The 22,747-nt window shown below is 43.6% G+C and overlaps 1 protein-coding gene across 2 annotated transcripts in view; it reads right to left on the bottom strand.

Moving 5' to 3' along the window:
• RYK (receptor like tyrosine kinase) overlaps nucleotides 1–22,747 on the bottom strand; it is an 82,638-nt gene that overhangs the window by 18,737 nt on the left and 41,154 nt on the right. The window contains exons 5-9 of one of the 2 annotated variants that reach the window (XM_055127231.1): nucleotides 22,086–22,139; nucleotides 18,790–18,934; nucleotides 9,217–9,317; nucleotides 5,843–5,968; nucleotides 3,209–3,295 (exon numbers count right to left, since the gene is read on the bottom strand). In XM_055127231.1, coding sequence (XP_054983206.1) covers nucleotides 3,209–3,295; nucleotides 5,843–5,968; nucleotides 9,217–9,317; nucleotides 18,790–18,934; nucleotides 22,086–22,139 — 513 coding nt within the window. Of the gene's footprint in view, nucleotides 1–3,208; nucleotides 3,296–5,842; nucleotides 5,978–9,216; nucleotides 9,318–18,789; nucleotides 18,935–22,085; nucleotides 22,140–22,747 lie in introns of both variants that reach the window. The other variant, XM_055127230.1, reaches the window with a different exon arrangement.

Below are 22,747 nucleotides of genomic sequence, written 5' to 3'. Positions count from 1 at the left end.
TTACCCTGGCAGTGCTCAGGGACTGCAGGGTCACACCTGGTGCTGCCTGGGGGACCAGGTAGTGCCAGGGATCAAAACAGAGTTAGTCACGCTTGGACCATTCCTCTGGCCCTTCCAAAGGAATTCTTAAGCCAGAAGGTGTTTACACAGATCTACAAACGAGGCACAATCTTCATAGGTCACATTCAGTCCTTAGAAGAGCCCTCTTTCCAGACTGAATGTGACGTTTATAGGAACTGTCAAAGCGTGAACAAATTCAAGGCTTGGAAGCACATGGTCATTCTTTAGAAAAGGCATTTCTCACCGGTATTGAAGGATAAGTGTTAGCTCCCTACAAATGGGAGAATGTGTCTTTAAATATTTTTCATTATCTAAATAATATTTAGACAAATCATGGACAGGACTATTTGAGGGTTGGGAAGATTTTTTTTTTTTGAATAGTGTTCTTCCTGCTTGGGGGATCCTATGGGATACTGGGGATTGAACCCAGGTTGGCTGCATGCAAGGCAACTGCCTTACCCGATGCACTGTCTCTCTAGCCCAAAACTGGCTAGATCTTTTCAAGAAGGTAAAAACTCTTATTTCTGCTTAGATTTAAAAGTAAAGGTTGATGATGTTTAAAAACCTTTTATAGCTATTGAAAATTCATAATTTTACATTTTAAACTGTACTTTTGTGTAGCATGTAAATACAGACTTGCAAAAAAAAAAAAGTCAGTTCTACATAGTTTCAATTAACAGTTTAAAATAACATTCCAAAAGAATAAACCTCAGAAATATCAATCATGTGCGCTATCTTCCTAACAATTTTGAGGCAGGACTGCGGTCAGGGCACTTCCTGTTTCCTATGCAAACTATGACCAAATCTTGGCTAAGGACTCGCTGTACTTTCTCTCGTTTCCGTCTACCTCAAGGAGAACATTACAATTACAGAAGTAAGGCATAGGAACAACCAAGGGACTACAATGCAAGTGTATATGGAAAGAGAAATCTTATCTTGCAAAACAGTCCAGTATCCGCATTGTGTTTCCTTATCACTATTATTTCCGTTTCTTCCCACTTCCAACCATAAATCAACTCAGCTCTGTATAGAAACCTCTTATTAACTCAATATTCATTCAGAACAAATTAAAAATAGTCCAGTTCTACACTGACCACAGAATGTGTGTAAGTTCCAGAACAAACAGAATAAAAGGGAAATGGGGAGAGGCCAGGGAATTCCAAGGGCTGAAGCACATGCCTCATCTGCAGAGGTCCTGGGTTCAATCCGTGGACTGCTAGGTCCCCTTAGCACTGCCCGGCTGACTCCCACCAGAAACGACCCCACAGCCCTCTGAGTACTGCTTGAGAGGCCCTCAAAAGAGAGGGAAGTTCCAGGAAAAGGCAGTAATTATTAAACTTAGGGGTAAAATTTTACTTCTACAGAGTAATAATATAAATTTCCTTCAAAATTAGGCTGAAAACCTAGTGTGAACAAAGTTAAATACTAACCTTCAAGACTGTAGAGGGGTCTAAGAGAAGCAGAGGTGTTTTTTTTTTAATTACAGTTAATTAAGCCACTACTTTAGAAAAGATAAGTATGTACGGAGGCATGCCTGACCAAACCTAAACCTGTAGCATCCTTAAGCAGATTTCTAAATTAAAGGCAAATTCCAAAAGTTTTTGTTAGATTGTTACAGCCTAACTTTTTAGTAAGAATAAACTTAAGCTCTTTGTACTGTGCACGAACTTCTTTAAGTAAATTTAGAAACATAAGTTCTATAAACTGATTTTGTAAACCTTGCTAAATTGTCACTTCCTACTCAAAAAGCTAAATTCAATTTCCCCATCAGCTTCTCTAAAATGCTAATAAGTATGTTTTCCAAAATTACTATTTTTAATCATCTCAACTATATCAGATAGTTGGCTACTAAATACTCTAGAAATTACATTTTTTTCTTCTCTTAAAATAAGCAAATGCTTTAAGAATCAGTTAAGCTCTTATCAGTTAAGATATTTACGAACATCAGTTAAATCACTGAAAATAAAATATTTTTGGTGGGTCTGAAAACAAAATATAGTGGGTAAGGTGCTTGTCCTGGACATAGCAGACACCAGCTTGATCTTTGGCAAATGCATACATTTCCCTAACCACAGCCAGGAGTGATCCCTGAGCACAGCCAGATATAACTCCAAAATCGGAAAGGGGAAAAATTAAAAAAAATTTTTTTTTTTCTAATCTAGGGAGTAAGTCATATATTCTACTGGAAAATGTTGATAGAAAACATTAATTTAAAAATGTGTATAGCGCAACAAGAGGAAAATTAGTCATATCTTAAAAGGGGACCCCAAGGCAGAGTATGTGAAGGAATGTCAACATACTGTGCAACAGTATGTGCAAGAAAAGAAACTTGTATCACCTGTTAGGTAACACTTTGATAATATCAAATCTGAAATATTTTAAGTACTTTTGGGGACAGCAATTCCAACTATGGCTATATCTGCAAACTACACCTATATATATTTCTGCATATATACACATGGGGATATTTTCTACAGCACTATATATATAATAGCAAAAGAAAGGAGGCGATTGTGGAAAGTAAAAAGTAGCTATTCACATAAGGCAACATGGGCTTAGGAGTGAAATCTTTTGTTTCTCTTTATAGTCCTTAATATTTGGAGCGGGGGGGGGGGGGGGGGGAGTCAAATAAGGTTTTCTAAAAGGGAACCAGGACTACCAAAGATTTTGAACTAAGGAAAACAGATTATTAGACACAGCATCAGTGATATCATGTGAAGGCAGTTTAACCAGAGCTTCTGCCTGAGAATTTCAAAGTGAAAGTCTGTCTTCATTTAGGGGACCTTCATTTTCTAAGTGTTTCCCAAAGTGGTCAACACTGCCCTCTAGAGGGGCACAGAAGGACTGGGGGGTGGGAGGGCGGTAGGAGCCTCAGGTTGGTACAAGGGGAGAGAGAGAAGAGGGCTTTGCTTCTATTTACTCAGCTAAAGTGGTGTTTGGTTGTGGTTTTTTGGCTTGTTTTTTTTTTTTTTTGGTGGGGGGAGGATAGAGAAGGAGACAGTAGGCCAAAAAAGTTTGGGAACCTCTTAAATCTCCTAAACAGCTTCATATGAGCTACATTTAACAAGATCTGACTTAAAAGACAGACAAACAGAATCTGTTTCATCTTAGGAAAAAACTATACAATTACTAAAGGGAAAGATCATACCTTTAACTGTTTTTACAAACGCCTGTTTTTCTTTATTTGGGTCTTTTTCATCCACTAAAACCCCATGAAAAATACGCCCAAAGGTACCTAATGAAAAAACAACAATGAGTCTATAAGATAATGCTCATGAAATTATAAGCACAAAATAATTTAAACAATAAGGGCATACTCTAGTCCTAGAGTAAAACACTCAAATATCTGTTTCTAATGACTGCTTGAAGTTCTCTGTAACTGCAAACCATCTTAGATTATTTTCACAAATACCATACATGAATTGAGTTACCCAAAACAAACTCATGATACACTGAGGAAAACAGTAATGAGGTACCCATTGACAGTTGCTAAGTTTACAGGCTTAACCTCACAGAATGACAAATGAGAAAAACTCATTCTCCAGCTGCAGAGCTTAGGAAGGAAGCTTCGAAGACTGGGGCGAAAGCTAGTTCAATGAGGGGGAACAAAGACAGATTCTCGGACCAACAGAATTGCAAATGCAAACAGTATCATAAACAGTGAAAAATGAAAGCCTTCCCTCTAAGATTAAAATGTGTCCTGTGCAGGCAAAAGAAAGTTGGATTTTTGCTCCTGATCCAACCAGCCACTCTGTACCTTTTGCTAAAAGAGTTCAGTCCACTAACATTTAAAGAAATTACCAAATGGAGGAATATGCCACACTTTTCCAAGTGGATTTCAGTCATTTTTGTCATTCAACATTTGGTGCTTAAAAAAAAAAAAAAAGGCAACCCATTCATATTGCTTACAGAGCTGGTTTATCTGCAACAAATGTCTTCAGCTGTTGTTTCTCTGAGAATGTTTTTAGCATCCCCTCAAATCAGAGTGATAACCCTGAAGGGCAGAGAATTCCCGGCGGCAGATTCTTTCCATTCAGTACTTGGAATCTCTCCTTCTACCTCTCTTCTTGCTTGCAGGGTTTCATGTGAGAAACCTGGTTTGAATCTTCTGCTGTTGCCCTTGCATTGAGCTGCTGCTTTAAGTCTCTCTCTCTTCGGTGCTCGCCATTTATTAGAGCAAGTCCTGGTGCCCCGTGCTGGTGCTCTCTGTGTCTCCTATCTGGGCACAAGTACACGCTCCTCAGGCTGGTGAAGGCCTCACCCACGGACTTCCCCTTTCACTCTTTCCTCTCCTGGAACACCTATGATCTGGAAGTAAGTTGTTTCTCTTGCTATTGTCCATGGAATCCGTTAAAATTTCTTTATTCCTTCTTTTCTGTTGGGGGGGAGGGCCTGGGGGCACACAGGTGGAGGCACAGCAGGGGGCATACTGCACTTGGTGCTCAGGAGTAACTCCGGATGGTGCTCAGGGGGATTGTATGTGGTGCTGGGGATGAAACCAGGGCCGGCTGCATGTAAGCAAGCACCTTAACTCGAAATAATCACACACTCTTTGTCGCCCTTCCTTCTTCATGAGGGTGGCTGGGCTCAGGGCAGACTCCTGGCTCTATGCTCAGGCATCCCTCCTTCGGGTGCCACTGACTTGGCCAGCGATGGGGGCTTCTGATTATGTTGCTCACGATCACAGATGCTCATCCAACTGAGCTTTGCAGCACAGAGGTGCGAGGCTGGAGGCGAGGTACCAGTTTGGTGACGGCTGCCCTGAACGAGAGTGACACACCTCACAGGGGTTCACTTCTGGGGACTCCGAGATGGCAGCTCCAGTTGCTTTCTGAGCAATGTTCCCGTGTATCACCTGAGAAAGCTGTACCTTGTCTATACTGTCATCGAGGACAAAAACATTCGGAATCTTTTGGGTTTCTTTGCATGAAGTGCTCTGCAACTTGGGTCAGAAATGAAGCCTGGCGTGCCCAGTCCAGGTGGGCTCCCTTCGGCCTGGTGCCAACTGCCTCTCCAAGTCTGTGGACTGAGCTGCGGCTGGAAGCTGGAGGCTGGGGCCTGCTGGGGCAGAGCTGAGGCTGTGAGTGTGGCAGGGTGGGGCTGCCCCTGCTGGCTGGAGCCAAGGCTCGGAGCCAGTGTGGGGACAGCTGCTCGCTCCATGCCTGGGCCAGAAGTGGCCACACTACCCTCTGCTGGGCTAAAGAAGTCCTGAGTCCCTGCAGCTTGGGATATCCAATACAAAGATGAATCCTGTGAAAAGCTCATTCACCAGGAACTCCTCCGGGGCTCTCGAGAGCCCTGGAGGCAAGTGAGTGGGGACCAAGCCATGGTCTCAACTGTACTGGCTGTGGCTCCCTTCGGCTGCCCACACGGTGCTGTGCCGCTGAGACCCCCGGCAGTTCTCAGCCTGGCTAATGCAGGTCTAAAACTGATGTTCTCTAAGCCCTTTGCACCCAAACTCCCACCTGCCCTCCTGCCGCTGCCCCCCCACAAAAGAGGATCTTCTGAGTACTGATCATCTTCAAACAAGAATTAGGAGAAAAAAATTTAAAGACAGATACTAAAAACACGCTTTTTAATACACTTTAAAAATCAAGAATTGCACCAAGGCTACATTAAACATTTAAGATAAAAGAAAGTATCAGAAGAAAAAAAAAAAAAAAAAAAAAAAGAAAGTATCAGTTTTGTAACTGCTTTCTATCTGATAAAAGAAATTCTTACAACCTGAAACAAACAAAAATGTTACAGTGTTAACACAAAACCTTTCTCGAAATATACATACCTTCTTGAAGTACATCTTTTAGAGTTATCCTCTCCCTGGATATTGCTATGTCCTTCACCTTGGCTTTGGCCTCCAAAAGGGTGACACTTCTAAGGTCATTCTTCTCTATCCGCAAGGTAGGATAACCTGAGGAGCCAACAAAGCCAAACCAAGAAATATAAATACCCTTATAATGGCATAGGTGAACAGCACAGGTCTCTAAGAAACCAGTTTTCTTAGAACCCCGGGATCAAATCATGGGGAATAAACATCAAAACTCTGAAGAAGTTTTCATGTTCACACATGAACAAGGAGAAGTGCTACGAAGGCCATACTTATAATTAATAGCAATTCTACTATTGCTTTAAAGAAATTTATTTTACAGAATTAAATAATGACTAAGAGTAAGAATAATAACAGTTTTACTACCATTTCATCCAAATGAAATAAACTTTGATTCAAAGGATTTAACTTTATCTGCCTTTGCTTTTTGGGTCGCACCCAGCAATGCTCAGAGGCTACTCCTGGCTCTGCACTCAGGAATTACCCCTCGTGGTGCATGGGGGACCATATGGGATGCCGGAGAACGGACTGGTCAGTCTCATGTAAGGCAAACGCCGCTCTACCCATTGTATTATTGCTCCGGGCCCCAACTTAATCTTTCTTTCCTGTCTTTTTTCCTTTTTGAGTCATACCCAGCGATGCTCAGGGGTTACTCCTGGCTCATGCACTCAGGAATTATGCCTGGTGGTGCTCAGGGGACCATATGGTATGCTGGGAATCGAACCTGGGTCGGCCACATGCAACACAAACACCTTACCCACTGTGCTATCACTCCAGCACAATCTTAATCTTTCTTATAAATGTATTTTTCCCCAAAGATTTTCAAATACAGTCTTTCAACAAATGAACTTTTGTTCAAATGATATCTGAAGAAAAAATCTACTCTAACAAAATATATGAATTTTTAGTTTTCATTCTAAGAAAAATGTTAGAATAAAATAAAGATCCAATGTGAGGAGCAGAAATTGGAATAGCCTCTCTGATTATTTATTACTTTGGAAGCTATTAGGAAGGAAAATGCCTAAAGAATTACTGCACCTGGACAATAATCCTCAATGGCTGTTCCAAGAATTACATAAAACACTTTGTGGATTATCTTATAATGGATGGAGTAAACCGGTAACACCTGAACCCACCGAGCAGCTGTGTGACCATAGAGGTCAAGAGGTACTACAAATACATGAGTATCTGAGTATGCTTAGCCCTCATGGGGTTCTGAGTTTCTTGGATCCGTGATACTCCTGTTTTATAATTTTGGAAGATTCTTTTCAGGAGGCAGCCTCCCCACTCGTGCTCAGAAGGCGTGGAGGCCCCGCTGGTGACTCTTGGCGAGGTTGTAGTTCAAGGACATGCTGCTCAGGGATCACCCTGCAGTGCTTGAGGCTTCCAAGGCCACACCCAGCAGTGCACAGGGGTCCCCGAGGCTGTACCCAGTGATGCCTGGAGGGACCAGGGGATGCTGGGAATTGAACCCAGGCCAGGCACATAACCGTCTCCTGGCTCTTAATATGGAAAAGTCTTGGCCATTATGTCTTCATGTATTTTCTTATTCTGTTCCTTTTTATGTTTTACATATAAATAAGGCCAGAGAGAAAGCTTAAAGGGTTGAGTGCATACTTCACATGCAGGAGGCCTGGGTTCAATCCCCGGCACATGGTCCCAATAGCCTCCTGAGCACCACCAGATGTACCCCGATATGGACATGGTTCCATCTACATAATCAAGAATCAAATCTAGGAGCGGGGAGCTAGTACAGCAGGTAAGGCTTCACCTTGTATGCAGCCAACCCACATCCACTGTCCAGCATGGGTTAGAATTCCCCCAAGCACTGCCAACATAGCTGGGTTAGGCCCTCAAGCAAAAACAAATAAATATTAGGAGCAATCATGGGAGGGGTTGAGGGCTGCCCAGGGACAGAGCTCCGTGGTAGAGTACTTGTGTCACATGTGAGAGACTTTGGACTCAACTCCCAGTACTGCTCCCTCTTCTCAAAGGATTTATTTCCACCTTGGGCCAATGATACAGCTCAGCAACAAAGCATTTGCTTAGCGTGAGCAGAGAGCCCTGAGTTTGATCCCAAGCAAGTGCTTTGCCACTGAACTGCATTCCTGGCTCAAATCCAGGTCCTTTAAATGTGAAAATGTATTAAAGGACAACAGGGCATTGGGTAAAGAACAGGTTGATATCCTTCCTTTTTGGGGGGAGGTTAGTGGAGGGCGGAGGCGGGGGGAGTAAGAACTCACTTCTAGCTCTGTGCTCAGAGATCACTTCTGCCAGTGCTGAAGGATCATATACAGAGCCAGGGATCAAACCAGGGTTGGCTGTGTGCAAGGTAAGAGCCTTATCTTAATCTTATCTTACTAAAAAGCACATGCCAGCCAGGAAACACAATAGGTAAATGGCTTATAAGAGCAAAACTAATCAATCTCACCAGGCTGAGATCTGACTTACAGCCTACTGTTTATTCTGATGATATTCTTACATGCATGGCTAGTGATCTCTCATTATAACTGATACTGACATGCTATACTGCAAAAACTTCCATTAAAATCCTGCTCCAGAGAGCAAAGGAAGGGGCTGGAGCAATTGTACAGCAGTTAGGACACTGGCCTTGCACGTGGCAGACAGTCCCAGGTTCAATTACCCTATACCCTATGTGGTCCCCCAGAGCCTGCCAGGAGTTAGCCCTGAGCACAGCCAGGTGTGGACATTTAAAAAAAAAAAAATCACAGGAAACGGAATCCCATGAGAATGGCACCTCTTTCCTACCACAACTGGAAACAATGTCTACAGTGCAACTATCTAAGGCCTTCAAACCTATTGGTAAGCCCAGAGTTTCTGTTTTCAGGCAGCTCAACAGCTGAGTTCTATCCAACTACCTGAAATGTTCCTTCAAAGTTTCTAAAGAAGTGATTCTGTAGCCCTTTAAATAAAATTAATCTATGGAAATCGCAAATAAAAATCAATCAGAGCAATTAAACCTAAATTTTTTTTTCTTTTTTGGGTCACACCCAGAATTGCTCAGGGGTTACATCTGGCTCTGCACTCAGGAATTACTCCTGGCAGCACTCGGGGAACCATATGGGATGCTGGGAATCGAACCCGGGTCGGCCGCGTGCAAGGCAAACGCCCTATCCGCTATGCTATCGCTCCAGCCCCCAATTAAACCTAAATTGCATTCAATGTCCCAGAGCCAAGGCTGCAGACCAATACTAATTCTGAGCTCAGATACCACGATCTAAGTATGACAGGGTGCGTGCCCTACTGTTGCAGCAGCCCTAACAACTGGAGACAACGGTGGAAATCAGCGTTAGAGTTAAATTGACTCTTACTGGTGATAGGAGTTGCGTTGTTTGGGGTGTCAGCTCTCAGGTACTGGGTCGTCTGAGTTGAGGGCTGGGACAGTCCTTGAGAACTGCTGCTGGCACTGATGCTGCGAACAATTTTCAAGAGAAAATATTTGGCGGGTCAACTTCAATGAGAAAGTGTTTTCCACAAGTACAAAATGCATAGAGTCATTATAACCACTCCAAAATCCTGATGGAGATCACAGTAATTCCATGCTGCATACTGAAATCTAAACTACCTTATACTATACAGTGGTTATTTCTACCTCCACAATAATCAAGCAGTGTCGTCGTACAGCACTGATAATAGTCCTGAACCTCATACAGTGATTCACTAAGGAAATCTGAATCATCTCCCGGGAGAAGATGCAATCCCAAGAAGTAGACTGGTTTTCAGAAAGCGCCAAGAAATTTAAAGTAATGATTCAACATCATGGCCCGCAGATGAAGAAACATCAAATCAAATCTAACCAGATGTAACAACAGGCTTAAGAGTTTAGGAAGGTTCAAGTTGTTTCAAGTTTGCTTGATTACATTCATTTTGCTACTTCTATTTTCCATCCTATCTGAAGAATTTAGATAGACTATATTATCTCCAATACCTGGTGGGAATCACCCAAAGGACCTCAAACACGAAAGCCACATGCTCTACCAAACTAAGTCACATCCTCAATCCCTGCACCCTATTCTTAAAATAATAAAGAAGACCCAGAAGACAAACCCTGCATTCAAGATGACTACAAATGAATGCCCTTCCAGTGGGCTACACCCCACCCAAGGGCATATTTCAGTCTGTCTCAGTGCCTATAAATTTGGGGTGGTGCAGGAATTTAGAAATTAGCAGGGAGAGTGGCTCTCTTGGCAGGGTGCCATCCCCCATCAGAACAGAGCCCAATGGAGACCCCCCAACTCCTCTGAATATGCAAAATCTTATCAGTGACTCACCCCCTCCTCCCGCTGCCACCACACACACACACATACACACACAGACACACACACACACACACACATACATATTCTGAATTCTGGTGATTAAAAAATACTCCACGATGACCTTGATGAATCTACACATGTATGAGACAGTGCAATAAAATGATGGGAAGAATAAACTTGAAATTAAAACTGTCAGCTCTGCGTGGTATAGGATCATGACAAGTTCATCTTCTGAAGCCTCAAACTCCCCATAGACAGAAGGAATGTAAAACTACCCCGTGACAAAACTGGTAAATAAATTACTCACACACACAAAAAAAAAAACCATGGGTAAAGTATGTGAAAGCACTACATAAATATTATCTGTAGCCAACTGATGGTTGGATTAAGTGCAGAGACATCAATTTATTTATGAGTTATTGTTTCTCTCTAGTCACAGTAGGTGGCACTGTTACACCATTATGGGGGTTAATTTAATCCCTTTATTATTTTGGTTACAGGGATCAAACATAAGGCAAGTCTTCTGCCACTAAACTACATTCCTGGCTGTACTTTAGACTTCTTTAAACGATTATGAGCATATACAAAGACATTATAAGCTAAGTACAATGTTGAACAGAGAATAAATCTGTGAAATCCCTAATTTGCTGTAATAAGAGAAAAAGGGTACAGGCAGGGATCTACTCCTGACACCTATTAATGTCCACTCTAAATTACATCACAGGAAGTAGAAAATGAAAGAAAAAGAGACATTTGCTAGTGCTTAAATATTTTAAAACCACACTAAATAAATCCACTTGATCTTCATAAGCAAATTTGAGTACTTGTGAACATATTAACCCTGTAACTCTGGGCTCAGATCATCCTTCCCCTTCAGAGCACTTAGTTCTGATTTGTATTTTTCTTTTGTGTGTCACTCATTTATTTATTTATCCACTTAGCAAGTGTCCACTACTTGCCAAATACTGTGCTGGCTGCGGGGCTGCAGTAGGAAGTAACAAAGACTCTGTCCTGGGGAAGCCTGTGTTCCAACTGGGAATTTGTTTAATGTCTGTCTCGCCCAGGCAGACGTTTATAAACTCCCTGAAAGAAAACAAAGTGCCTGTTGATTCACTCCCCCTTCCCCAGCACTGACACCAGTGCCTGCTCCAGCAGGCCCCACGTAAGCCTCGGCGAAGATACACGAGAGCTTGATTAACACTAATTCAATCAATGAACAGAGGAAGCCATACTTCCTCGAGATAGACATAAGCCAGACAGATCAGCTGCTTCTGACTGAGCTCCTGAGATGTATATATAGATACGGATACATATATGCATATCTATATCTCTATATATATACATATTCAAAGAAGCAAAGAATTATTGGTGTAAAAATGATTGGGTCTCTCTCTCTGCTCCTTCTTTATTCAACACCCACTCAACCAACACCTCTTAGACAAGGTCACTAGAAACAAAGAGAAGAGAACCTGTCACCTGTAATGACAAGGACGGCTGGGTAGAGGAGATTGTGGAAAATAGTTATGAAATAAGTTCAAGGATTCCACGAAAGAGGAATAAACTTTCCTACAGTCACAAACTGGAAACTACAGCATGAATAGGCTGCGGACTAATCCCTCTGTGGCAAGACTTCAGAGTGAATGCCAAAGAAGCCCAGCCTCTCAGGACCAACGCACCTGACACAGCAGAGAGATGGGACAGAGTCGTTTGGTGTCAGGGAATAGCAAGCCACACACATGGCCTGGTATCCCCACCGCAGGCATTTTTATTCTTTGCCTCTACAACAAGCTGTACGTAACAGGTCTCCAGCTCCTCTAAGTACCTGGAATAAAAGAACTTTACAACTTCTGTCTAAAAAAATTCCACGGAGCCAAGAGTTCCATCCAACCTCACCCAGGAATAGCCGTGAGGGCTAAGAGCAAGAATGAAAGTACAGCACCACAGAACACAGCCCAACACAGAGCAATATTTTACACAATTACAGCACTAAGCTATTCATAAAATTAAAGTGCTGAGTTCTATCAAATAGTTGAGAAGATGAAGTTAGTAAGTCATTCTCAGCTATTAGAATGAGTCCTCCCTGCTGCTCTGCCCTGGTCCTAGCAGGGCAATCCTGAAAAGGTTATCTGAACTCGTCAAACTTGCTGGCTTCTTTATAGTTTTAAATAGGGCAGTCTCATACCCAAAGGAGGAGCCTATGTCAGAAAGTTTAACACACAACACACAGAGGGACTGTGTCTGTTACAGTACTGGTAGGCAGACAACAATCAACCAAATGGCGGCCGCTGTCCTCCAGTGCCTGCATGCGGACAGAGCAGCAGCAGGTGTCAGATGCCAGCAGGCTCCAGGGCAGAAACTGGGGCCAGCACTGTCAGTGTGCCTGGCTCATAGCAGACAGCGGCTAACAGAACAGGGAAGAGCTGAGGAAGAAGTTAACCTGTCACTATGAGGCCAGTGCACCTTTCTGAAAACAAAAATTAAAAGGCATTTCCTCTCTATGCATATACAGTGTACCAGAGCTTTGCGCTAAGAATTCAAGTATTGCTTCACCAAACTACACAACAGCCCTACCCTGTGTGATTTCATTATCCTGTCTTTACACGTGGAAAAAACGAAGACACAAGCAATTTACTCTAGATCATAAAGAAAAAAGAATCAAAGAGAAATGTGCTGTCTCGAGAATCTATGCCCATGACCTGGGCCAACATAAACTATACTGTATATACCTGACAAGTAATACTGGGATTCGGGCAATGTCTGGAAACCTCTGCCTAAAAACTAAAGAGAAGTGGAACAAAAATTCCTGGGGGGAAGAGCCGCGGCACGAGAAGCAGAGCCTCCCGCCTACTGACTGTGATCCTGAGGTCTCCTAACCCATTTTGGCACCAGAGCAGATTCTTGCAGCCATGCACTTTGACTGCAAACTGAACTACAACCTCGTGCAGCCCGGGGAGGGATTTTTTTTCCCTCTCCACCCCATTTTTCTGAGCGAAAATGGCGGCAGCGGCAGCAGCCACGCGGTGAGAGCCACCCTCTAAGACCCCTACACCAGGAGGTAGGACTCTCTTTAGTGACGTAGCCTGTAGGTGATCCTGGGAGGGGAGGTGTTCCCGGCGCGCCTTCCGCCCAGAGATGAACCAAGAGCCGCGGCACGAGAAGCAGAGCCTCCCGCCTACTGACTGTGATCCTGAGGTCTCCTAACCCATTTTGGCACCAGAGCAGATTCTTGCAGCCATGCACTTTGACTGCAAACTGAACTACAACCTCGTGCAGCCCGGGGAGGGATTTTTTTCCCTCTCCACCCCATTTTTCTGAGCGAAAATGGCGGCAGCGGCAGCAGCCACGCGGTGAGAGCCACCCTCTAAGACCCCTACACCAGGAGGTAGGACTCTCTTTAGTGACGTAGCCTGTAGGTGATCCTGGGAGGGGAGGTGTTCCCGGCGCGCCTTCCGCCCAGAGATGAACCAAGAGCCGCGGCACGAGAAGCAGAGCCTCCCGCCTACTGACTGTGATCCTGAGGTCTCCTAACCCATTTTGGCACCAGAGCAGATTCTTGCAGCCATGCACTTTGACTGCAAACTGAACTACAACCTCGTGCAGCCCGGGGAGGGATTTTTTTCCCTCTCCACCCCATTTTTCTGAGCGAAAATGGCGGCAGCGGCAGCAGCCACGCGGTGAGAGCCACCCTCTAAGACCCCTACACCAGGAGGTAGGACTCTCTTTAGTGACGTAGCCTGTAGGTGATCCTGGGAGGGGAGGTGTTCCCGGCGCGCCTTCCGCCCAGAGATGAACCAAGAGCCGCGGCACGAGAAGCAGAGCCTCCCGCCTACTGACTGTGATCCTGAGGTCTCCTAACCCATTTTGGCACCAGAGCAGATTCTTGCAGCCATGCACTTTGACTGCAAACTGAACTACAACCTCGTGCAGCCCGGGGAGGGATTTTTTTCCCTCTCCACCCCATTTTTCTGAGCGAAAATGGCGGCAGCGGCAGCAGCCACGCGGTGAGAGCCACCCTCTAAGACCCCTACACCAGGAGGTAGGACTCTCTTTAGTGACGTAGCCTGTAGGTGATCCTGGGAGGGGAGGTGTTCCCGGCGCGCCTTCCGCCCAGAGATGAACCAAGAGCCGCGGCACGAGAAGCAGAGCCTCCCGCCTACTGACTGTGATCCTGAGGTCTCCTAACCCATTTTGGCACCAGAGCAGATTCTTGCAGCCATGCACTTTGACTGCAAACTGAACTACAACCTCGTGCAGCCCGGGGAGGGATTTTTTTCCCTCTCCACCCCATTTTTCTGAGCGAAAATGGCAGCAGCGGCAGCAGCCACGCGGTGAGAGCCACCCTCTAAGACCCCTACACCAGGAGGTAGGACTCTCTTTAGTGACGTAGCCTGTAGGTGATCCTGGGAGGGGAGGTGTTCCCGGCGCGCCTTCCGCCCAGAGATGAACCAAGAGCCGCGGCACGAGAAGCAGAGCCTCCCGCCTACTGACTGTGATCCTGAGGTCTCCTAACCCATTTTGGCACCAGAGCAGATTCTTGCAGCCATCCATTTTGACTGTGAACTGAGCTAAAATATTAGAAACCCAAAACCGCGCGGCCGCTATTGCGGCCGCGCGGACTCAAATTCTTCACCTTTACCAAGGAAGAGAAATTATTAGATGATGCTTATTCAGCAGGCCTGATTGTTGGGGAAAATTTCCAATCAACAATAGTGAGTTCTGTATGGAAATATGAAATGTACTCAATATGTAGAGAGAATAATGGGAATATCATCAGCTACTTAGATGGGGGGAGGGGTGGGAGGGGGGTGTATTGGGGTTCTTGGTGGTGGAACGGGTGCACTGGTGAAGGGATGGTGATTTAATCAATATTTGACTGTGACTTAAACCTGAAAGCTTTGTATTTTTTTTGTTTTCACGGTGGTTCAATAAAATATTTCTTAAAAAAAAAAAAAAAAAAAAAAAATAAAATAAAATAAAATACCAGAAATCCAAAACTTGCATCCACTGTTGCAGCCGTGCGACATCATAGGCTCTTCATTATCAGAAATAGAAAACAAATTATCAAATGATGCCTTTTCGGCAGGTCTGATTGTTGGGGGGAAATTCCAAATAATAATAGTGGGGTTTCTGTCAAAACATTGAATGTAATCAAAGTAAAGAGAGAGTAAAGTGAAAATCATCTGCCACACAGGCAGGGTGGGGGGTTGGAGGGGGGTGTATACTAGGGTTCTTGGTGGTGGAACATGTGCACTGGTGAAGGGATGGGTGTTTGTTCATTGTATGATGGAGACTTAAACCTGAAAGCTTTGTAACTGTTCTCACAGTGATTCAATAAAATGAATAAATAAATAACCTTTTTAAAATAAAAAAAAAAAAAAAAAAAAAAAAAAAAAAAATTCCTGGGGGATCTTATTTCTGCAAGCAAAGAATTAAGCCCCACAGAATCTAAAGTACCTGAACAGTTCTGGCCTCTGTGGATTGCCTTATAAGACACATACCAAGCACTCAAGGATAATGCAGTTCCATACCAAGACAAACTTCTAAATATCATGTACTTCAGTGATGAACGACTTCTACCTCACTTTTATCTTCTCCTAAAGTTCTATCAAAATATTCCTTTTATCTCATTTTCCATTCAACTAATTCAAATGCCATTGATTTCTCTTCAAACTCTAAATGTAACTACAACACAAAACATATTCTTAAACAAGTCACCCATGGATCTCTCTCATAATAACCCCTTTTCTCTTCTTTCTATACTGAGTTGTGAAAAGTGAGACAGTGGGGACAGGTAAGGAACCCAACCAGGCTCCCTATTCCGTATGTTTCTATTTTCTTTTTTTTTTTTTATTTTAATGTGGTTCATTTTATTTATTTTTTTTTAATGTTTCTTTTTTTTTTAATTTATTTATTTTTAATTAGAGAATCACCGTGAGGGTACAGTTACAGATTTATACACTTTTGTGCTTATACTTCCCTCATACAAAGTTTGGGAACCCATCCCTTCACCAGTGCCCATTCTCCACCACCCGTAAACCCAGTGTCCCTCCCACCCTCCCCAATCCCATCTCCCCCCCACCCCACCCTGCCACTGTGGCAAGACATTCCCTTCTGTTTTCTCTCTCTAATTAGCTGTTGTGGTTTGCAATAAAGGTGTTGAGTGGCCGCTGTGCTCAGTCTCTAGCCCTCATTCAGCCCGTAACTCCCTTCCCCCACATGGCCTTCGACTACAATGTAGTTGGTGATCGCTTCTCTGAGTTGACCTTTCCCCGGAACGTGAGGCCAGCCTCGAAGCCCTGGAGTCAACCTCCTGGTACTTATTTCTACAGTTCTTGGGTGTTAGTCTCCCACTCTGTTATTCTATATACCATAGATGAGTGCAATCTTTCTATGTCTGTCTCTCTCTTTCTGACTCATTTCACTCAGCATGAAACTTTTCATGCCCATCCACTTAACTACAAAATTCTTGACCTCCTTTTTTCTAACAGCTGCATAGTATTCCATTGTATAGATGTACCAAAGTTTCCTCAACCAGTCATCCGTTCTGGGGCATTCGGGTTTTTTCCAGATTCTGGCTATTGTAAACAGTGCTGCGATGAACATACATGTGCAGATGTTGTTTCGATTGTACTTTTTTGCCTCTCTGGGATATATTCCCAGCAGTGGTATTGCTGGGTCAAATGGGAATTCAATATCTAATTTTTTGAGAGTCGTCCAAATTGTTTACAAAGACTATCCACAGAATGGGAAAGGATATTTACACAATACCCATCAGATAAGGGGTTGATATCAATGGTATATAAAGCACTGGTTGAGCTCTACAAGAAGAAAACATCCAAACCCATCAAAAAATGGGGCAAAGAAATGAACAGAAACTTTACCAAGGAAGAAATACGAATGGCCAAAAGGCACATGAAAAAGTGCTCTACATCACTAATCATCAGAGAGATGCAGATCAAAACAACCATGAGATACCACCTCACACCACAGAGACTAGCACACATCCAAAAGAACAAAAGCAACCGCTGTTGGAGAGGATGTGGGGAGAAAGGGACCCTTCTTCACTGCTGGTGGGAATGCCGACTGGTTCAGCCCTTCCGTATGTTTCTATTTTCAACCTCAATGGTATTTGCAACACTGAGGAAGGATGGGACCTGGGCAATCATAAGACACACGGCACCCTGATAGAAAAAAAAGTCTTCTAATCTTTTGGAAGATAAAAATTCACACACACACAAAAAAAAAACTACAACAGGAAAAAGCATATAAATTGCTACCAAAAATACACATGCAGACAGAAACAGTCATTATTTGACTGGAGTCTGAGGATAAAAATAAATGTAAGTCAGGGCCTAGAGATGGCGTGGTGGCAAAAGGGCCTACCTTGCAAACGTGAGGCCATGAGTCTATTCTCCACGTTGCCTAAATGCAGTAAGCATGATCCCGGCAACTCTCCTGCCAGGAAGCCCCAGTGCCACGAGTGAGTGTGCAATCTACAGACCAACACATGAGCCTGCAGCTCCCAGCAAGCACCATACTGAGTGAGTACTCTGTGCAAGTACCCCAACCTCATGCATGACCCCCACCAAGCACTACAACCGACTTTGTGATGACCCCAGTCACCACAACAACAAAGGGGCGAGGGGTGAGGGGAGCCAAGTCAAGGTTCCAAAGGTGTTGGAGATCTGTGAGAGCCAACTCCAGCACGGAGCAGGGAAGGGAATGTCCCTTTTGTTGGTTTTGTTTTTTTTGGAGGGAGGGTCACACCCAGCAATGCTCAGGGGTTACTCCTGGCTTTGCACTCAGGAATTACTCCTGGCGGTGCTCGGGGGACCTTATGGTATGCTGGGAATCGAACCCGGGTGGGCTGCGTGCAAGGCAAACGCCCTCTCTGCTGTGCTATCGCCCCAGCCCCAAGGGAATGTCTTCTATTAGCAACTGGGCCTCACCGAGGAGGAAAGTCAGAACTGTGGCTGGAAAATAAAACTACTATCTCCAGTTTTCTTCTCACCCTCTCCCGGGTCTCCTGTCCTCCCTGTCATCTTCGTCCTGCTAGGCTGGACAAGCACCTCTTGGATTCCCACACTATACTATGCATATCACAAGCATCAATTTTACTGCCTCTTATAATTATGGGCTAACGTCAAAGATGAAGTACTTGAAGTCATAAGGTCTATCATTAATTGTTTTATTCCCAGCCTCGAGCATAATATCTAGCCCAATGTTAAGGCTACACATTAGACTCATCCAAAGAGCTTTTTAAAAAAAAATACAGACGCCCAAAGACCCCAAACCAAGTGGATCAGAATCTTGAGGAAGGTATAAACTAGAAGGAAGAAACAGGACTATTTTAAAATCTGAAACAGAGTCTTGTCAAAAGGACAGAAGAAAAAAACAAGTGATGATTTCTTCTCCACCAACTAATATACTGTTACTTTTTTTTCATTTCACAAACTGAAAAATTTTAAAGCAGAGGCAGACAGTGACAATAACCATGATGACATATTTTTTCCTTGGGCTTGAGATTAATCACCCTCCCTCCATCCCCTGCACCCGGTGTGCGTGGGTGTGTGTGGGTTCCCATGTGATTGCTTTTCAATTTCTTTCCCCGAATGTGAACAATACCTGTCATCCAGTTCAATCCTTTTCATACTATGAAGGTGCAAAACAGCTAATATTATTGCTACAAGAAATATTACTGCACAGCAAACCCCTACACTGATATAAAACACACGTGTAGAAGTGGTTGGAGCTGCATGTACAGGATCATCTGAAATAAAAATAAAATTTATATTAAGCTTCGTAATTAACAATTGCTTTGTGACCCAATACACCGAATAATTATCTTGTTCTTTACGAAACACTTGTGCTTTATGTGTCCATTTTTTGGCTAAGACCAGTAATCAGTAATCCAAGTAAGATCAGTTTCCAGCTGACGTTAAGATTCACACAGCTTGAAAAATTTTTTGTCGTATTCTTTTGGAAAAGTACTTGGGCTAATACGTAGTCACAAATAGCAGAGCCGTAAGGAGTCACTACTGCAGTGCCGTCCGACAGAGACTTCCCAGAGACGGAGATGTTCCTGGACAGGGGCCCCGGGATCGGCTTCAGGGATTCTCGGTCAACTGGGCCGGCCACTCACTGTGAGGGTGCATGGCCCTGTGTGCCCGGCCCTGCAGTGCTGGGAGCCTCTGCAGAAACACCTGGCAGTGCCTGGGTACCATGTGGTGCTGAGGACCAAGCTGGGCTGGCCGTGCCCAAGGCAAGCACCGTAGCCCTACCCCGTCTCTGGCGTTTCTGAAACGCTCTAGAGTGCTGCCCAACACAGTATCTGGGGCTCTGTGAGATCCACACGTGGAATGTAGCTACTGCAGCCAAGGAAATGAAGTTTTAATTTAATTTATTTTTAATCAAAATTAAACAGCCACACGTGGCTCACAGTGACACGGTGGCCAGCACAGATTTATACTGATCCGTCGTCAACAGTTATGCCTGGAGTAGAGGATCAGGTTATCTTTGTTGCCAATGATTACTGGCTCTCTGGAGAAGGAATATACAAACAAAGCTAAAAGGACAACTTTTTCCTTTTCGCTTCTGAGAGTAGCAAATTATATTTTGCTCTCTCTTTTTTAAAAGATAAAATAGGAAAATAAGACAAGTCATTAAATAACCTGTTTCAATTATTCAACAGAACAACTCAAAGACAGAGACAACACAGAAACATAAGACTAGGAGAGAAATAGAGGGAAAAAATCAAGGAGATTTAAGTAAGTTTTAGCAACAAGTACTAACATCAAAATTGTACTGAATAAAAAGCTGTGCAATTTGAGTTTGATCTTAAACGAGAGGGGGAAGCACTGCAAGAAACACTGTCAACCTTGTGGGGGGAAAGTCATCCTGGGTAGGAATGCTACGGGGAGAGCTGAGAGCAGAGACAGGAAGTCAGAAAGCTACTTTGGTTGTCCATGAGACAGCTGAGGCTTGGGCAAGGGGATCAGAGCAAAGACAAGAAGTTAATGGAAAGGGAAGCAGTTCCGTAAGATCCGTCAAATGAACCAGATTCTCTTCTACAGAGGTAGAAGAGGAAAAAAGAACTAAGTTTTGGCTAAAGGAACTGCTGAGACAATGGTACCCTTACAAAAACGAAACAGATGCAGCTCGGAGGAAGGGAAGTTTAAGAGTTTCCTTCTGTCCAAGGTAAAGCTGAAGTAGTAGTACACCTGTACACGGAGGTGTCAAGCTGAAAGAAATACAAGTCTGGAGTTCTGGTGTTAGGTCAGAACAAAAGATTAAGGTTGCCGCTTCCCACAGTAGAAATGACATCTGCACCTGTATGTGCATTTGGCTGTTCACAATAGCCAAAATCTGGAAACAATCCGAGTGTCCAAGAACAGACGACTGGTTAAAGAAACTTTGGTATATCTACACAATGGAATACTATGCAGCTGTTAGGAAAGATGAAGTCATGAAATTTGCTTATAAGTGGATGGACATGGAGAATATCATGCTAAGTGAAATGAGCCAGAAAGAGAGGGACAGACATAGAAGGACTGCACTCATATGTGGAATATAAAATAGCATAATATGAGACTGACACCCACGGACAGTAGACACAAGTGCCAGGAGGACTGCCCCATAGTTGGAAGCCTGGTTCATGAGCTGGGGGAGAAGGCAGCTGGAATAGAGAGGGGATCACTGAGTCAATGATGGTTGGAGGGATCTTTGGGGATGGGAGATGTGTGCTGAAAGTAGGCAAAGGACCAAAGATGATGGCCTCTCAGTATCTGTATTGCAAACCATAATGCCCAAAAGTAAAAGAGTATGGGAGAAATTATCTGCCATGGAGGCAGGGGAAGGGTTGGAAAGAGGGGGTATAATGGGGACACCAGTGGAGAATGTGCACTGCCCCGGGCTGCCCGGCCCCTCCATGTAGCAGAAACCCTGGCAGCAGGGTCTGCTCTGCCCCCTTCAATCCTCCATCTACTCAGCACATCCAAGTCTGAGGACGGGCTGGACAGATGCACAGAGAAAAAGGAAGGAAGGAGAGAAGAATCAAGGAAGAGACAGGGACAAAAAAATAAAATAAAATAAACAACACACTACTCTGTGACAAATAACATCCTTCTGTAGAAAATAGTTAAAATCACAGGGCTTTTTTCTTTTTTTCAGTGGAAGACTGTGTTTAGGGAAACAGAAAGGGAGAGTGGGGCAGAGTAACTCCCAGGTCATGGGAAGGGTCTCTTGAAGAACTGGGAATCACCGCATTTTTAAAATTGGTAGCAGAGATATTTCCTTCTTCTAAGGAATCTCCAACTGAAATTTGGATAATTTTATTTGGTTTTTGTTCTCTGGGTAACACCCAGCGGTACTCAGGAACCACACATGGCTCAGTCCTCAGGGGCTCTTCCTGGCAGTGCTCTGGAAAACACGCAGCACTGGGGCTGGAACTTGGGCCTCTCGGAGGCAAAGCCTGCAGCCATGGGGCCATCTCCACAGCCTGACATTCTTTTCTTTCACGCTGCATTTTTACTGAGATGAAATTAGCTGAGGGTTAAGTCCAGGCCACACAGAAGACGGTCTAGCTGAGCGCAGCTTTGTGTTCACATTGTAAAGACAATCATTTGAAATGAGGCCCAACATATCACCTCGTATAAATTCTTGCTTGTAAACTTCTTTTCTTCTTACTTGTAAACTTTTCTAGACCACTTGCTTTATGAATTTTACTTCATAAAATGTTCAAGAGTCTAACAGTTCCATCTGACAACAATCTACAGATATCAGTGAAATAATAACATGGTACCATTACATTTAGTTTCTGACAAACTGGAAACCACAGGCTTCCAAGCTTCATACAAATCATGTCCATTTTTAATTATTTCTCAATCCTAATGATGGAAGAAAAAAAAAAGAGTAACACTTACAAATAGTTCTGCTAGTGTTTTTGTCCAAGGGTGAAGTTTTTACTTCTTCAAGTTCTGGATTTCAAAGGAGATAAAAGACATGTTAGAAATTCTTTGCAATGATAGTCCTTTTATAATTGTACTTGCTGAATTTTCTCTAACATAGATTTGTACTCTTGCAATACAAAGTTACATTATTATTCAACTGATTATTCTTATTCACTGATCAATAGTCCATGCCAGCATTAGCAAATGGTGTTCCTTATAGAGATTCAATGAAAAAGAATTTGTAGAAAGGGCTAAGGAAATGGTTCAAAGGACCAGACTGTGTGCTTTGCATGTGAGAGCTCTGGGTTTGATCCTAACATCAGGTGCGCCCCAAGCACCATTGCAGGGTCCCCAAGCACAGCTGGGAGAACCCCCAAGAACCATCCCAAAACAAATCAAAAAAAAGAAGAAGAATTTGTGCTGATAAGAAGTCAGAAAAAAGTCCAAATACTTCAACCTCGATGGAGACTCACTCACTATACATTAACTATGCGTAAAGGCTCTAAGGAAGGAGTTCTAAACTAATCTAACAATAATCCCTCTTTTGTGATAAAGACCCCTTTCTTATTAGTATGGGGCATTAACGGTACACCTATTAAAGTTACGTTACTACGTAAAGTTTTTTTTAAATGTAG

The sequence above is a fragment of the Sorex araneus genome, chromosome 2 (genome assembly GCF_027595985.1).
Source record: "Sorex araneus isolate mSorAra2 chromosome 2, mSorAra2.pri, whole genome shotgun sequence".
Lineage (NCBI taxonomy): Eukaryota > Metazoa > Chordata > Mammalia > Eulipotyphla > Soricidae > Sorex > Sorex araneus.
Note: the sequence above shows the minus strand (reverse complement) of the source record. Positions and strands in the feature narration are given on the sequence as shown.